At 40.3% G+C, this 18,888-nt stretch overlaps 1 protein-coding gene across 1 annotated transcript in view; it reads right to left on the bottom strand.

Annotated features, from left to right (window-relative positions):
* Positions 1–18,888, bottom strand: part of LOC109920177 (voltage-dependent L-type calcium channel subunit alpha-1C-like) — a 656,132-nt gene that overhangs the window by 138,342 nt on the left and 498,902 nt on the right. Inside the window, exon 32 of the mRNA XM_048607862.1 lies at positions 1,968–2,096. Coding sequence (XP_048463819.1) covers positions 1,968–2,096 — 129 coding nt within the window. The remainder of the gene's footprint in view (positions 1–1,967; positions 2,097–18,888) is intronic.

Below are 18,888 nucleotides of genomic sequence, written 5' to 3'. Positions count from 1 at the left end.
TTACATTTCCTTGTCTGAGTGTTTAAACAGGTATTATTCTGAGATATATAAATAATTGCTTTAAATGAGGTCAAAACTTCTTGTCTTACACTAATCAAGACTAGAAAGCAGGAAAGAGAAAAAGAGACACCAATTTATATGGCCTCAGAAGAGGATAGTGCCATTTTTGGCATGGAGGTACAGCAGGAACAGTTAACTGTCAATCTTAGTTCTCAGGTTAGCAGGTAAACTCTGACTGGTCAAGGTGTTGTCATGGGAATGCAGCAGAAACTGGCAGACTCTTTGACTCCCTTATTTCGCAATGAAAATAGTGTAATGCATGTACAAGTTACTTCTGCCTACAAAAAATAAGGTACTGCTTGTTAATAAATGTAGCTTCTAGCATATGCAAATGCATAACATTGTGAGCCTGACTGATAACCTTAAATCGATTTCCATTGTAAATCTTAGCATGGCTCATATTATTTAATAAATGTTGTTCAGAATCACAAGTAAATTTGGACATGGAGTTCTAAGGTTTGCAAGCAAGGGCTGGTTGAGTGTGATTGACATTCTGCCTGCTGTGAATGGTCAACAGGCCATGTTGTTTGATATTGACTGCAAGTCATTTGGACATACAGCTTACATTTTTGGCATCACAATATATCAAATTTCTCATTTGTGTAGTACACAAAATGTATTTTTGGCTTAATGTTTTAGCAGAGATCTGTAGCTCAGGTTGTGGTTGGAGTCGTTGGTTCGCCGAGGAGTGCACAAAAACCAGTCAGCTTGGTATTTTTGGCTTAACACTAACATTCCTTTAGTGGAGAAATTCATTTATGGGTTTACTGCAGAGCAGCAGCACGAGACACAGTCAGCTTCACCTGTCAAATTTGAAAGGCACCTTCCCCTTCCAGTGGTAATCTGAGGTAAAAACTGAAAGAACTGTGGATGCTGTAAATCGATGATAAAATAGAAATTGCTGGAAAAGCTCAGCAGGTCTTGCAGCATCTGTGGAGGGAAATCAGAGTTAATGTTTTGGGTCGACTGACCCTTTCTCATAACTGTTCTGAGGAAGGGTCACTTGACCCAAAATGTTAACTTTGGTTTCTCTCCACAGATGCTGCCAGACCTGCTGAGCTTTTCCAGCAATTTCTATTTTTGTAATCTAAGGTAAACTGGACGCACTTAGGGCTAAATGTGGTGACTATTGGCCCTTTTGTGAGTTTGTGTGAAAATGATTTGATCAGGGTCACTATTATCATGCAGGGTTGTTTTGAAATGCTCTATTTCATTATCAAATGTACATGGTGAACAGATTGCTAGGGCTCTATTCTTGAGGTTGCCAATGAGGCTGATTTTGTGGCCCATCTGGAATTGCAGGAATTCCAAACCAGATGTTGAACATTAGCTTTCAGCAGATAGTAGTAGAGAGTCCATTAGCAGATTGCTTAACTAATACATCAAGGACAGGGAGTTTGTTTGATTATTCCATTTAAATGGTAAATTTAAGCACAGGATGGTGTTGTGTCAAGAAATTCTTTGAGGGAGCTGCTGATTTAAAAATTGCAAATGTGTCATCTATGTATTGAAGATATGCAAGGGGTAGTAAGCTAATAGTCAGTCCAGCAAAGATCTGCTTCTGCTGGTAAACAAACTTCAACAATGATGGCGCATTAAATCTTTGGTGTTCTGCAGAATTTGATTTTTTCAAACCCCGATTTATGAAGTTCTTGACAAAAAAAGGTGTCTGGCAGTAAAAATGCAACATTGAACATTCCAGTGATATCCTGTTAAGCAAAATCTTATTTAGGTCGTGTCTGAGGAAGATAACAGCCTTGAAATGGACAATGTGTTCTAAGCATACTGTAAAAAGATGACTAAATTAATTGCCCTACGTAGTAACCAGATATTGAAACAAAAAATATGTGGTAACTGTAGAAAGCATAATAAAAGATTACGATTTTAGCCTTCAGTTACTATCTCACCTGAAATGATTTGATGAATGTCCATAGCAATGTTCGGATTCCCTCACCTCGACTTAATAGCTTCACCAGGCGCATCACCCGAAATAGACGGAAGAACGTAATGGAAATCCTGGAGTTTTCATCTGAATTCTGGAGTACCTTACAGAAAGTAACAGGTCATAAAACATAATGATAAATGGCAACTGCTGGCAATACTTCAGCCAGAACTCAGACCCAACAGCTTTCTGGTGACCTTTGATTAAAAATAGTCTATGTTAACAATTTAATGTAAAACAGACCCAATAGCTAGTTATTAGAACCAATAATGCATTCACCACCTAAGATGACACTTAGTATCATCCTTAATCTAGTAGTTGGTGCAAAATTATAATCAGACAGTTTAAGTGTTATAACTGTACAGAATGGATGCAAGTAGCATCAGAAGAACTGAATGGTTAATCATCAGAAATTATGTCACACACACAGTTTTTTTATAGCATAGAAAGCCATTTATCCCATCTGCCTGTATTCATTCTATGAAAGAGCAGCCATGATTTATTCACAACCTTCTAAATTTGTTACCAAAATACACCAGCTTGCGATAAAGACCATCTTTTAGTCCAATTTAGCCATCTTATTCTGATAACATTGCAATTTCTTTTCATTTACAGTGGCATCATCTGCAAGCTGAGGTACCACTTTCTCTATATGGAAACTATTATTGTGGTAAATTGAAATAATTTCAGAACAGAACTTTATGTAGCATTTATACAAACTTTTAAGCTCTCAGATATCTTCTTTCCTCTACTATCAACGGTGACTAATTCAATTTTATGCCCTTTAGTTTAATTCCAGATTCCCTAACTATGTTCCAAACCCCATGGTACTCTGTTCAAGGCTTCTGCCAAATAAATTTTCCTTTTCCAAATATCTTTTTCACTTTATGTAAAATAATAGAAGCTTAGGAAAAGCAAAGTCAAGTCTATTTCCGACAAGCGTTTGTGGTGATTCTTTACCTCTTCCCAGCATACAACCAACTAGAATTAAAGCATTCGATTATGGTGCCACTTTCAACTTTAAGTTAAGTTACAAAGTTGAATTTGTCACATAATAACATGTCTAAAAAGGGCCTGATCCACAAAAGGGGATATAACAACCATTTCCAAATGACGTCTTTTATACAGAGGATCCATCACTGATAATAAGTAGAGTTGCTTGGTTCAAGTGATTGAGTGTGATCTGCTCCGGAATTAAGAATGTTCTATTAATTCAGTGAATTTAACACATTTCTTTATTTTGTATCTTTTGCTCCTGTCAAATTCATTATTTATTCTGGAAGTGACATCTTAGAGAATGTTGTGTTGAACGGTACCTTAGAGAATGTTTAGGCTGTACTATTCTCTGAAAGAGATGTAGCTACAGCCTACTGACTTTAAGATAATTCCTTATTTACACTACACTAATTATGTTCATGCTAGTTAAGTGCCAGATAAAGGTCATTGCCCCTTTAGTATACATCTTCCTCCAAGTCATTACCTCTATGCAATGTATACACATCCTCCTACATCTCCCCCAAAGTCTCCATTTCAAGGGGACAACACTTGTGGTGATTTCACCGATCTATGATATTGTACAACTTTTTTGTCATTTTTGAAGATCTGCATTCTCAACTCACTGTATCATCCCCCAGTCATTGTCATTATAAAATATTTACACATCCTCTTAAAAGAGGAGACGCACTCAAGTGGTTGTGGGATGATCCATGGTCTGATATATCCTGCTCGAGAACTTAACTACATGACTGAGAATAGGATGTTATCCATTGGAAATGTAATCCCAATGAGCTATACCAATAGACTAAACTTTCTCATGTAGTGCCCTCTTTGTCTAAGGCTTCCAATCATGGCTTAGTCAAGATATTATTAGAGAGCAAGATAAGGAGGCGTGTTTCAAGAACTAACTCAGCCAGTACAGGGACTGGTGTTATTCTATACCTCAAGCCAACTGAGCTAATCAACCTTCCGAGCATAATGTCAGTGGTTCTAATGTAGAGACTTGGATGTACCTCTGTATAGTTTTGTCTTAATTTGGTCACAGAAAGGAAATAAAACTGACTTCACTTCTGTAAACAAAAACAAAAATTAAAACTGAAGATTTCAATGATGCTTTAACCTGATTTTTTTTTCAGGGTTCAAAATTACTGAGGCAGACTCTTATTGAAAGGAAACCAGAAAGCTTCGAGATCTAAGATCCTTACAATCCATTGTAATCATAACAATTACAGAAAGAAGTATGGCAAATTATACAAAGGAAGAAAATAGCACACACTCCACCATATTCTAACACAGATTATAGGACAATAATGACAGACAAAATGAACAGGCACCAAAAGTACAAAACTCTATTTCAAAATGACAATGCACAGAGTAAACAAAAAGCATGGTTTACTTGAGGAAAAAGACCTGCAGCACGTTTGTCTTACCGTAAGAGTGGAAGTGGATAGGGTATTCTCAGCTGGCTTTAAAGAAATGCAGACAGAAGGGAGTTATAAAAGACTGGCAGTGAGACAGTATTTCCATCACAGCTCTGCACATGTTTGTACTCAATATACTAACAAAGCAATCACAATGAAGGACGATTCACAGCTTCTCCACCAACACTGCACTATGCCGCCCACACTTCCCCAGAAATGTTTCACATAAAACAAATGATCTTTTATTTCTTCAATCTAAGGTAATTGAATGCAGTCTTATTCCTGTTGGTTATTTCAATTTTACAACTTATGTTTACTTGAAGTGACTTCACAATAATGTTGGTGGACTTTGCAAAAACAGTTAGCTCTGAAACTTTGCTCAGATCTTTTGTATCGATTGTAGTTAAAAGTCTGCAAGACAGCATAAGATGTCTAATGCACTTTGAACTATTATCATAAAATCACAGAATCAGAATCATAGAGTTGTTATGGGGCAGATGAAGACCTTTCGACTTATTGTGTTAGCACTGGCTCTCCAAATGAGCATCATGACTTGGTGTCATTCTCCCAACCCTCCCCATTATTTATTTTCAAATAATAACCCACTGCCCTTTTGAATGCCTCAGTTGAACTTGTCTCTCCATCATATTTCTAGGCAGTGAATTCCAGATTAAACTACTTACTATGTGAGAAAGTTTGTCTTCACATCGGATTTACTTCTTTTGCAAATCACTTTAAATCAGTTCCCTCTCATTCTTGATTCTTTCATGAGTTGTAACAGTTTCTCCGTGTTATGGTGTAGTTTATAGATGGTCATTATTGACTATAATTTGTTTTCTCAATGTTATACAACAATATGCTTGTCTCCTCCCATCCCCTGAAGATCTCCTTGTTTGGATACAATTCCTCTTCTTGTGCTGCAGCATTTCATCCCAGTCTAAGATTCCCATACTGGCTATTCAAAATAAAAAACTCCCTCAAATCACATTTGCTACCTTATCCAAATGGCTATTATTCAGGAGTATGTAGGCTAATTGGGCACAAAGACACCATAAAACCTGGGCTCACCGGTCTGAATATATGGTTTTCCATCACAGGTCATTGGATAGCTATCAAGAGTAGTAACCCTAGTTGACCGTTCTATTATGTTTGGGTCTAATTATAAATTATAGAGTCGTGAAATCTCACAAGCATAGAAACAGACCCTTCAGTCCAACTCACCTATGCCGACCAAGTTTCCTAAGCTAAACCAGTCCCATTTACCTGCGTTTGGCCTATATCCCTCTAAAGTGACACAACTTTCAAAGAACTATGAATTAGAATTAATAAAAGACCATGAGCTAGGCCTGTAGAAACTTGAACCAAGATGGTTTATTATGCATCGTTACAGCTAGACAGTCAGACCTAGACTGGTCCCCAAGCGCCACCCTCTAGGTCACCTGACCCTGTCTCTAAAGGGGTATTATGCGCTCCCAATTTCACACATAACACCCGCCCCCCATTATTTCAAAATATCCCATTGATGAACATATATACACAATGGTACTTATAATACAGAAATTGTAGCCAACATATGTACATTGTCAGGGATATTTGCAAGAGCATGGAAAACATGGGAAAACAGCCACTTCCCCACTCTGAAAGCTGTACTTTCCTTAGTCTATATTGACATGATTAGAATCTCAGGAGGATGGCAATTTCTAAAAAAAAACACCATCTCCTCATCTCAGAAGCCTTTTCTGGTGTAGTCTCCTGAGCTTCCAGAAGCTCCTGCTGTTCAGCAGATGCAACCCTCTGATTGGCTGCCATTGTCCTGTAATGCAGCTGCTGTCTTCTCTCTGGGTGTGACCAACTCTGGCTTGGAGACACATGAGTCGGTTACACCTGGACTATCTCTGAATTTTGAGGGACATTCCCCATTGTTGAAGTGCAGTGACCAGCTGGTCCACATGTCTCCTCCAAGCTAGCTCATTTCTGGTCTGCACTGTATAATGATCTTGTTTGAGCCACTATGGCTGGAACCCATTTTTCCCCTGATGTATAATCTCTGGCCGAGACAATCTTTCCTCTTTGTAAAATCCTTGACTTTGTGGTTCCCGCCCATCTGCCTGACTGCCCTTCTTGATTTCGCTCTTCTACCTGCAGGAAGTTGAACATGGTTCTCAGCTGACAGTTGAAGATGCCAGTGAGCACAGGGTCATTGTGTGTGGTGTATTATAGTACATGCTGAGGAACTTATTGATTCACTATCCTAGCGAACCCTCCCCTTGCGAGGTTTTTAAGACTTGCTTCAGCGTTTGTACAAATCCTTCCACCTGATCGTTTGTTACAGGTTAATACAGAGTCAGAGTCAATCTCACTTGTCCAACTCTGTGATTTTCCAGGTCCTCCAGGTATTCCCCAAACTCTTTCACCATAAACTGTGGACCATTGTTGCTCACAGCTTGTTAGAAGTTCCCAAATTTGGCAAATATTTCAGTCAATCTGTCTATCATTGCTTCCGTTGATACTGACTTCATAACCGGCACCGTCGCCTCGGGCCACTTGGAGTGGGCATCCATAACCACTAGTAATATCTGCCCCTCTACTGGTCCCACAAAAATCAACATGAATCTGTTACTGTGGTGACTGGGGCCATTCTCATGCATGAAGGGGAGACAACGGTGGCGCCTTCCTAACAAATGCACAGGATTCACATGATCCCGCTTGCTCCTTAATCTGGCACAAAAAGTAGCTTCTGGCTATTTCTTCATTCGCCAGGGGACCCTCACTTGTTCCAGGAACTTTCCTTTTAACAGGGAAGAGATAACAATTCTCATTCCCTATATTAAACACCCTACGAATGTGGACAACTCCCACCTCCTGGACAGTTAAGGATATAATTCTGGGCACTTTCTATGACTGGCACTCCATCTCAGGACTAGGTCCACCACTTGGCTCAAAACTGAGCTGTTCTGGTTTCGTACCTGACTTGTTTACAATGGTACCTTCTCTTCTTTGGATGAGTACATAACTTTCAGGTTCCAGTAGGCAACATCTATATCCTCCCAGTAGTGGCAGCTTTGACAAGGCATTTGCATTGCTGTGCTTCTCCACCTGTTGGTCTCTGACTTCATATGCGTACGCTGACAGAGCCAGTGCCCATCTCTGCAGGTGTGCTGCCGCTATTGATGGTATTCCCTTATATGGGCAAAAGATGGAGGTTAGTGGCCTGTGGTCGGTCAGCAGGCGAAGTGCCGTAAAGGAAATGGGACAACTTCCTAATGGCGAAAACAATGCCCAATTCTTCTTAAAACCGAAAGAACTGTGGATGCTGTAAATTAGAAACAAAAACAAAAGTTGTTGGAGAAGCTCAGCACGTCTGGCAGCATCTGTGAAGAGAAATCAGAGTTAACGTTTTGCGTCCTGTGACCCTTCCTCAGAAATGTTCTGAGCAAGAGTCACTTGACCAGAAATATTAACTCTTTTTTGACTTGGGCATAATTCTCTTCCAACTTTGTTAGTGACCTCATTGCAAATGTAATGAATCTTTCCTCTTCATTCAGTAAGATGTGTGACAGTACAGCACCAACCCACAAGGCGAGGCATCACACGCTAACTGTAGTGGTAACTTTTGAGTCAAAATGAGTTAACACTTCCAACATTTTTAATGCTTACTTCATGTCTGATAAGCACGTCACATCCAGAGGTCTATTTCCAAGGGCACCCTTTCCCAGGATCCCATACAAGAGTTTTAGCACGGTTGCCAGATCTGAGACAACCTTGCCATAATAATTGACAAGTCCCAAGAATGATCTCAGTTAGGTACATTCTCTGGTTTAGGGACATTCATGATGGCCTCCATCTTCTTGAGCATATTGTGCAGTCCCTAGTCATTGATTGCATAGTCGAAGTACTCTATGGAGTCTTAAAAATTCAGATTTATCCCTTTTTACTTGTAGGCCATGCTCCTGTAACCTTTGTAGGATTTCTTCTAGGTTTCTCAATTGAAAAAACATCATCCAGATAACACTGGACTCCTGGCAGCCCAATTAAAGTTTGATCCCTGGCTGTTTGGAACAGAGCCGGTGTGGACATGCTGCTAAAAGAAAGTTACTTGTAGAGGAAAAGTCCCCCTGTTTGTCACTATCATCAGTGGTGGCTGAGACTTCTTTGCAATCCTCATCTGTAGGTAGGCCTGCGACAGGTCCATTTTGGGAAAATTTCTTTCCACTGCTGGTCCACTGAATAGGTTTTTATGTGTGGAAAGGGGTATTGATTCACACCTAGGGCTGGGTTGACTGTGGCCTTCAAGTCACCACAAACTCTCATCAAGATATCTGCTTTTAAGACAGGAATGATTGGAATGGCCCATTCACTGATGGTTACTGATTCCAATGCTCCCAGATTCACCAGCCATTCCAGTCCTAGATGAACCAAAACGTGCCTTCAAAACGTTGGATGAGCCTCCAGCTTCAGCTGTATTTTACTTTCAAATCCTTTCCTTTCCCCAGGGTTCCTTTGAAGACTTCTTTATACCTGTCCAGGATCTTTTGCCAACTCATGTGTGAGTTCACCAGCCTATTAACCACACGCTAATTCAACTTTAATATTTGTAACCAGGAACACACAATTGGGTGATGGACTCTCCATGTTATACATGTTTATAAAAATGGAAACGTTCCAAGGTCATGATTGGCTTTGGTGCAAAATGACTTTCCAAACTTCACAGTTTTCTATAGCTCTTCTCCGCTGGTTTCTCTGGTTGCACGGGACTCCATATAATTGCAAAGGCCTCGCTCCTAATGGTGGTCAAGAAAATCGGTACCATTAAATCTTCAGTCACTCTGTTTGCCTTCAAGTATGAACTAAAACATTTGACATACAGAATCCAACTTTCTGTCTCTTTGTTAAACTTTCCTATTGCTCCAAATTGGCCACCATTTAGTTTTCCTGCTGGTGAGAAAAATTCCTGCCACTTGAGTCTAAATTCGGTAGCCATTCATAGACCAAGTCCCTTAATGAACACTCTCCTGCAAGTTCCCATGTCAGTACTCCTCTCTTCAGCTGTTGATGGCAGCCTGAGTCCTGTCATGACCACCATTCCTGGACTGCTCCCTGGAGTACCCTTTTTCCCCAGCTTCAACTGCAACCCAAGTCGCCTTACGACTGCTTCCCTTGACATTTTGGTCTGTCTCCCAGCAAGTTTACCGTGCTACCTCCTTGAACCAACATGGTTTTCAAAGTCCTGGTGATGTTCAATTTCCTCCTTTCCTTCCAAAAATGGGGGTAGAGCACAATTGTGAGCCATTCAACTTTGTCTCCAGTTATTATATTTGGATCTAATTATAAATTAATGAGAGACCACAAGGTAGGGCTGTAGAAACCTGAACCAGGAACAGTTGATTGTGCGTCTTTACAGCTACACAAACAGACTTAGAAATTGGCTACTAAGCTCCACCCTCACCTGACCAGCTCTCTTAAACAGGCAGCATGCATTCCAACTACATACATAACACTTTACTTCATTAACAGGAAGTGCTAATATCAGTTGTGGAGCTTAACACTTCCCTTGCTGGGACAGTTTATTAAACTCTTAATAGCATGGAACATTTCTCTTGGTAACAATGTTGTTACAGGGGCAACAGTTCATTCCTAGTTATGCAGTCGGGCATTTATTTTGTCAAGTCTGACATGCAGAATTCCCTTCAATCATGTACAGTGGGAGTTAGATGTATGGCTATCGTCAAATCGGCAAAGCAGGAGGATGGTTGTTATTATAGGACATTTGGGGTAATGGCTAGCAAGGGATTGTCACAAGAATCTTTGTCCCTGCTTTAATTCTTGCTACGGGAAGCTTATGTCTTGGGGTGTATCATTGAGTTATAGAGTATTACTAAAAGATAACAGGCCCTTTGATGTATCCATGCCGGTCATCAAGCACATTCAAATGCTAATCCCATTTCCCAGCATTCAGTCCATAGCATTGGCAAATATTTTTAAACCAGTCTATTCAGACATATTATGACACACCTGTGGAGCAGGTGTTCCAGCTCAAAGGTAGGGACCCAATACTCCTTAAGAGATTTTAGACTCATAGAACGATTCTTGCCTCTACCACTCTTTCATCCAGTGAGTTCCAGACACCCACCAACCTCTGTGTGAAAATATTTCTTCTTATATCCCCTGTCAACCTTTTGTCTCTAACCTTAATTGACCCCTCTACTAAGGGGAAACGTTTATTCCTAATGACCCTATAAATGCTCCTCATAATTTTGTAGACCTCAAACAGGTCCCCCTCAGCTTTCTGTGCCCCAAGGATGACAACTCCTTGTAGACTATGTGGCCTCTCTACATGGCTGAAATGTTCTAGCCCTGGATCCCTAGGGCTCTCATCTTCTTGAGAAAACTCCCTGGCAAAACTTTGTCAAAAGCCGTACTGAAGTACATGCAGACCAAATCAATTACACTACTCTCATCTTCATCACATTGAGTGATACTGGGGACAGGTAGTATGTTTACACTCTCAGGGAGGAGTAGGATGTGGTAGGATTGAAGTTGAACAGTCATGGTCTGGGATTGTACAGTCTTGTAAGAGAGAGGGTCATGGAAGATGAGGTTGCAGGCGGCCTCAGGATGAATGGGTAAAATGCCAAAGTATATTGAAACCTGGATTATTATGCGATCAGGAAGTAAGTCACATAGTTAACATTTAAAATACTGTGGTAAACGAAAACTGAAAGATGTTTGAGGGTAACAACCACAATAGAGCAAGTGACAGGTGCGAGATTCAGATGCTGAAACCACTTTGTCAGTGCACTGAAATATACACAAGAAAGACTGCCTCACATCATCACATTGTGCTATGCCCTCCACAAATTTATTTGGCAAAGGGGGAATATCTTAGGAGGGAAAAAGTTGGAGAAGTAAGCAGTGTCCTCTGATGAGGAAGGGGAAGGTGGTGATTGTTACATCGGCAAGGAAGTCACTCCAGGATTGGAAGAAGCCAGGGCATTGGCGTGACAAAGCAGAACAGCCTTTGAAAACCTTATCACTAAGAGTTGATTGAGATACCACTATACGTATTCTTTTATCACAGGATTGTTGGAACCATTCGGCTCTGTTTCTTTAAATCAAGAGTCCTTTTTATAACTTTCACTATGCTAGCATTGTAATCACTGAGAAACATCAAAGTATATGGACAAACCTGGTCGTTGCATTAATCAAATTTAACTGTATCTGCTCAATGCTACGTACTCCTACTACCCTAGAATGGAAGAGGAAAGCATGATTATGGACCATGCCTCAAGCAAAGAGGGGACAGAATTGAGACGGATTGTTCCCCAGTTTCCCACATTATGCCCGAGGACAGTGGTCACCTTATTCCCTTGAATAGCACCTGTCCACAGAATTGGATGAGATGATCCTTTTGCTTCCTAACCGTCAATTCTCTAATTTCCTTATTGGCTGCTTTCAGTTCTCTGCACATTACACAGGATGATAAGTACAGTAATTACAAAGTTTTTGAGTTACAAGTTAAAGGCAACTGCTTATAACAGCTAAAAACCAAAAGAACTGCGGATGCTGTAAATCAGGAACAAAAACAAAGTTGCTGGAAAAGCTCAGCAGGTCTGGCAGCATCTGTGGAGGAGAAAACAGAGTTAACGTTTCAGGTCTGGTGACCCTTCCTCAGAACTGATGGTGGCTGGGAAATGTCAGTTTACATGCAGAAAATAGGGAGGTGGGTGGGGTAGGGAGTAAATGATAGGATAGAGCCCAAAGAGAGAGAAAGACAGTTGGACAGACAAAGGAGTTGCTAACGATCAGGCTGGGAGGGTGAATAGTTATTAATGGGGACTGTTAGTGACTAACAACAGGGGGGGATCCCAGGATCACAGATATCTCCATGATGTTCAATGTTCCACAGACAACTGCTCTCGCCGCATCCTGAGATCCACACTCAGTGTCATGCAGCGTCACATGCGCACTCTCAACCTTTCTCTCCAACAGCATCTGAAATCACATTGTTTTTTCCAGCAATGTGAACATATATGTAGGTTAAACGGTTGAAACAATAGATTCTGTCTGAATAATCTTGCATTACAATCCATTTTTCAATGAGTGCCTGTGGATAATGGATGGTGCAAAATAATATTTCTTTATTTCCATGTTGGACATAGACCTCAAAGTACTGAAGAATCAACAATAACCGCACAGTCTCTTTTTCTATGGTGGAGTACTTCCTCTGATACTAATCCAGTTTGTTAGGAAAGTATTCACTGGACTCTATTCCTGACTTATCTTGTAACAAGAGTCTCATATCAAGTCACTAGCATCAATCACAATTTGAAAAGATCTGAAAAAAATCAGGAGAGGTCAATACTCTTTCATTTATTAGTGCCAGCAGTTTCTCAAAATTAGGAAATTAGGACAAATTTCTTCATACAGAATTCTCTACCACTGTGGAGGCTCTGTCACTGATTATATTCAAGACAGAGATTGGTAGATTTTAGATATTAAAGCTATCAAAGTATATGGGATAATGCAGGAAAATTGCATTGGGCTAAAAAGATTAGCCATGATCTAGTTGGATGGCAGGTATCATCAAGCTCATACAACTACAAATACATAGGTAAAACCCTTCCGTTCACTTTTTTTTGCTGATGACTGTACTCTCCTGGCTCATGGTCAGTCAGACCTGCAACGAATAACAGAACATTTGTCTGAGGCAACACAATTCTTCAGACTATAAATAAGTTTAGAGAAAACTTGAGTCCTGCATTTCAAAAAAAAAATACAGACGACTAAGCATTAGCATCGAGGGAACTGAACTGAATGTGGTCAAGCAATTTATCTATCTGAGGAGTGGTTTTTCTTTCCCAGCTATAGACAAAGAAGCTAACAATAGGCTTTCCAAAGCAAATAGAGCACTGGACAGATGCTACAAATGAGTGAGGGGCAACCACAGCCCTACAGCACAGATCAAACTCAAAGTGTACAAAGTCCTAGTCCTTACCACCCTTCTTTATACTGTTGAGTCATGGGTCCTATACTGCTGACTTTTGCACTTTCTAGAACACTTTGCCTCCACAGCATCATCAAGATCTACTGGTCAACTACATCACAAATGTTAAAAACCTGGAAACTGCCAACATTACATTCAGTCCATTCTCCTGAAAAGTCAACTGCATTGTCTGGGTAATGTTGCATAGATAAATGCCAGGCCTCTTCCCAGGAGTATGTTGTATGGCGAGCTGTCCAATGGGAAAGGGAATAGAGAGGCCCAATGCAAATGTTTCAGAGAGGGACTTCAGGCAATCTTTATGTGCCACATTGACTACTGCCAGTGGGAAGTACAGGTCATAGATCTCAATGCCTAGAGATGTTCCAGCAGGAATGCTACAGACGGAAGAACTTGCATGAAAGAGAAAAGGATGCGGACGGTACAACTAATTGGTCCTAGCAGCAAGTACATCTTCACTTGTACTTGTTATGGGAGAATGTGTTGGTCTCAGATAGATCTGACTAGTTTCCAGCATACCCGTATCTGTTGAGTACAATCTACCTAACATCTTCATCCATGAAGAAATTCCAAGAGGAAGCAGAAAACAGGCCACTATCCACTGTGACTTGCAGTGCGTTATGGTGCAGAGGAAAAGGCAGGCAGCTTGTGATGGCATAGAAAAATGAATAGTCAAGAGGTCGACCTGTTGCTGAGTGGTATTATCCTCCATCAATATCACAACTACGCAGCAAATGCATTGCATGTTCTGCATCCGAATAGCCATCTGAGAAAGCCAACGGAAGCAGAATGAAGGGGATCTGCAGTCAGTCAAGGAACACCACCAGAGTGCTGTGATCCCAGCTGATGGTATTACTGGACAAGACAGATCCCAGGCAGAAAACAACTTGATTGATCATGATTTTATTTGTTTTGGTATTAAGGGAGTGGTCTTTTGCTGATCCAGAAGTGATCAATTATTTTGCTTTAACAGTAAGATAGAAATTTATTACAACGAAACATAGATACAATATCCACTTATAATACAAATGCAAATTATTTAAATACACACTAACATTTATAATCCTCCTAATCATAAAACACTCATTTATAAACTGAAAGAAAAAACAGCTTTGGAAAGAACTCAAACATCCCATAGAGTACTCAAAACACCAGGCACATAACGCTCACACCAGTATCCCTGCATATAACACCAAAATAGCTTTAAGTCACTTGGGATTTCAATTTTTAAACCGGAACTGTAATAGCTTCTTCCTGGGGCTATCCCACATTTGAGCTTCATTGAGTTTAAATAACTACTTCTGAATTTTTATCTGGTCTGGAACCAACATTAAGCCTTCATTGAAAGGACCGATTTCACTATATCATTCACTTATCAACAGCGTTGCTCTATAAAGCCATCCTGTTCCAAGATATTCACAAGACTAAAACAACCCAAAGTTAAAAATGAAACTAAAAGTCGCTTTGTCTCAGCTAGGGGTATCCCCCTCAAGCCCCTACAGAGGTCTTGCTATCACTTTCTTCAACTCTCTGAAAAACAGTTCAGGTGTCAATTAAGGTTGTCCTGACTCATTATCTCTGAATATTCTCAGCTGCTGGGGAAGGACATGCACTCTGAAGGACTGTGTGAAAATTCCATCCTACAGACTGTTCAGGGCACAATTTATACAAAAGCCCTGAATTTATATGAAAGCAGATTGTTTCAACGAGGGACTTGTGTGGGATCTCCCAATTCTTGATTGATAAATGCATCCTAGTTGTTACTGGTATCATTTTCTTCAGATCACAGCTCTTTGTATACTTTCCCCTTGTGAGGAGGGTCAGGGAGTGGGATTCTCCACTATCGTGACTATCCCCAGGTGTAGGTGGTATCAACTGCACCCTTGTTGTTTTTACAGCACCTCAACACTAAACTGCAGAGATTGTCAACAGGAAAAGCTTCTACTCCAGCAATGTTCAACCTATATTGATGTCAAGTTCTTGAGTTATGTGCCAGGAATCCTGGGAGCTACCTTGACTTTTACATACCAGAGAACTCTCAGGCAGGTTCCTGCCACCTTCCAATGTCCTTGGGCCAAACATGCAAGGCTGCTGGTAGACAATAGTTACCCCAAAATGTATGGCTTATCATAACTTAACAAAACCTCAGACTGAGGCAGGACAAAGATATGACACTGCTCAATTTTCATCAAAGCCGAAGTAGAACAGACTGTAGGCCTCCTTAAGATGGGGTTTCCATACCTGGAACACTGCGGTGGAACTTCACATTGTTGCCCAGGCAGGATGTCCAGCAAGATTAAGAGAAACCTTGCCATTCATAAATTGAGCTAGCAGTGGGGACATACAGATAAAATGGGGAACAACAGCAATCTTATGAGAATGAAGATATGGCTGAGGACCAGGCAGGTTGTACAAGAGAATATGACAAAGCAGTGCATCATCAAGCACAAGAGGCCAGAGATAATCTAATTGAAATCCCTTACAAAATGAATGATTGTGGTTTGGACTTGTTAAATTGTTTAACGTTCTGCTGGTAACATAGCAAGCAGTCTCTATTTAGCATAAAAGATATTTGAACTTTTTCATTTTGCAGTCCATGAGCTTTTGTGTTACTGAAAACATTATCCACATGATTGCATGTTTCATATTTTCAGGTGATCCCACTTTCAAACATTTAAAATTTCCTATTGACCATTAGGGAAAAAGTAGCAGTCAGTGAGACAATGCACAAACATCACATGGTGCTAGTATTAGGTATCTCTCCAGGCACCTGTCAGGATATTGTATTAGTGTAGTATAGTGAAGTCCCTATGATAGCCAGCAGGTTGAAAGGAATCTTGAGAATATCCTCTTGACATTTCCATCATTGGTAACCCTTCAATGGTTTCAAGTGTACATAGACTGCTAAGTTGCAGGTCGTGACCAGTTTTTCCCTTTTAGTGTCCAAGTAATTGATTAGCCTAGTTCACCTGAGCTAGCTAATTATCATCTTGGAACACAGTTCTTTAAACCCCACATAATACTTGCTACCTGCATGATTAGAACCAGATGGACTAAACCTGCCTTCTCAAGGCTATGATTGGCCAGCCGTCTCTCAGTAGCCTAATCATGTTTTGTGATAATCTTACATAATAGTTCTCTACTCCTCACATAATTAATAAGATATAAATCACAATTCTACTAATTTCTTGGTTCCAAGCAATCAGCCCATATTCATTAAAAATTTAAATATAACTTTAACTCCATCAATTTTTTACTTAGACTTATCTAGAGCACCATCTTGCAGATTTTCTTACATTTAAATCCCTTAACAAAAGCACAGTTACACCACATTAATTAAGTTACAGGCTTAGAATTAAGATATCCAAACCTTAGGAGTTACAGATCACTTTAACACTGCAGACAAACTTCATTTCAGTCCTTAAAATAAGAACAGTTGAACTCCACATTACAGGTTGTGTATATTCCATCCTATCTCCTATTCTTCTTCAGACACATGTTTCTTTGTATTATTTATGTAAGTCACTACTGCTCCTACCAGGTGTCATATCAATCTTTGTGGCAATGGGACAAATTGCTTACATCTTGATGTCATTTTCACATGTGGATTTTTGTTCTTTTGTGCCTGCTTAGATCAAGGCTGTAATGAGGTGAGAAGATGAATGGTCCTGGAGGAATCCAAACTGAGCATCAGTCAGCAAGTTATTCTTTTTCAAATGTCAATTGATAGCACTGTTGATGACACCTTCTATGATGTTGCTGATAATTAAGGATAGACAGATGCGACAGTCAATGACAGGGTTGGATTTGTCCTGCTTTTTGTGGACTGAACATATGTAAGGCATTTTCCACAATGCAGGGTATGTTCCAGTGGTGTTGCTATCCTGGAAATAGCTTGACTAGTGTAGGGCTAGTTCTGAAGCATAAGTCTTCAGTACGACTGCCTGAATGTTGTTAGGGTTCACAGCATTTGCAGTATCCAGTGCTTCAAATATTTCTTGATGTGATACTGTATGAATCAACTTGGTTAAAGACTGGCATCTGTGATAGTGAAGATCTCAGAAGGAAACTAAGATTGATTATTCACTCAGTACTTCTGAAGATGGGTGCAAATCCTTCATCACTGAGGGATATTTATAGACCCTCCTCATGTTAGTTCTTTAATTGCTCACCATCACTTACCCCTTGATGTGACCAGACTGCACAGCTTAAATCTGATCTGCTAACTGTGGCAATAGCTCTGTCTAAGACAGGTGCTTCCACTGTTTATAACGCAGATGATCTTATGTTGTAGCTTCATTAAGTTGGCACCTCATTTTTATGTAATCTCTGTGCAGGTAATGGCATGCTCTCTTGTACCCTTCATTGAACCAAGATTGATCTCACGGCTTGATTATCATAGTGGAATGGTGGATATGCTGGGCCATGAGGTTACAGATTGTGGTTGAATAAAATTCTGTTGCTGATGGTGGCCTACATTGCCTCATCAATGCCTAGTTGAGTTGTGATATATATTCAAAGTCTTTCTCCTTCACCATGATGGTTGTGCTGCACAGATTATCCTCAATTTTGAAGACAGAACTTTGTCTCCACAATACCTGTGCAGTTCCCACTCTTGCTGATACTATTAGGTACAAATGCATTTGCAGCAGACAGATTGATGAGGATAAGGAAAAGTAAGTTTTTCCTTCTGTAGATTCCCTCATCACTTGCTACAGACCAATCTAGCAACTTTGCCCTTGCTAGCTGAGTAAGTAGTGGTGCTAACGAGGTGCTCACTGGTGGATGGTGAAGTCCCCTACCCAGGGTACATATTGCAGTCTTGCCATGCTTAGTGCTTCTGTTGTGTTTAATATGAAAGAGGACAGGATTATCAATTGGCCGGAAGGGGATTATGCCTATGTTGTTTAACTAGCTCTCCCAATTTTGGCACAAGCCCCAGATATTAGTAAGGAGGATTTTGCAGTGTTGATAGAGCTCAGTTTGTCATTGTCATTTCCAGTACCTCGTCGGCACTGTGAACTACATTTGGTCTTATTATTTTCTTAAGACTTAAGGAGTCATATGATGGAAAATCTGAGAAAATAAATGATTTCCATTGATACCAGCATTCAGCTTCTGATTGATGGCAGCCCCTAAGATTTTGGTAGTGGGAATTCAGTGATGGTACTGAAATGGAATATCAAGGGGCAATGGTTGAATTCTCTCTTGGAGGAAATGGTCATTGCTTGGCGCTTGTGTGTGTGATTGTAATTGCCACTTAACAACCCAAGCCTGAATGCTGTCCACATCTTCCTGCATTTGAACGCAGAGTGTTTCAGTATCTAAGCAGTTGTAAATGGTGCTGAGCATTGTGCAATCATTGGCAAACATCTCCACTTCTGATGTTTTGACAAAGGGAAGGGTATTGATGAAACAGCTGAGTGCCTAGGACACTGCCCTGAATAAATTCTGCAGTGATGTCCAGT

This window comes from Rhincodon typus, chromosome 18 (assembly GCF_021869965.1).
Source record: "Rhincodon typus isolate 14 chromosome 18, sRhiTyp1.1, whole genome shotgun sequence".
Taxonomy (NCBI): Eukaryota; Metazoa; Chordata; class Chondrichthyes; order Orectolobiformes; family Rhincodontidae; genus Rhincodon; species Rhincodon typus.
The sequence above is the reverse complement of the archived record's forward strand: the minus strand, read 5'-3'. Positions and strand labels throughout refer to the sequence as shown.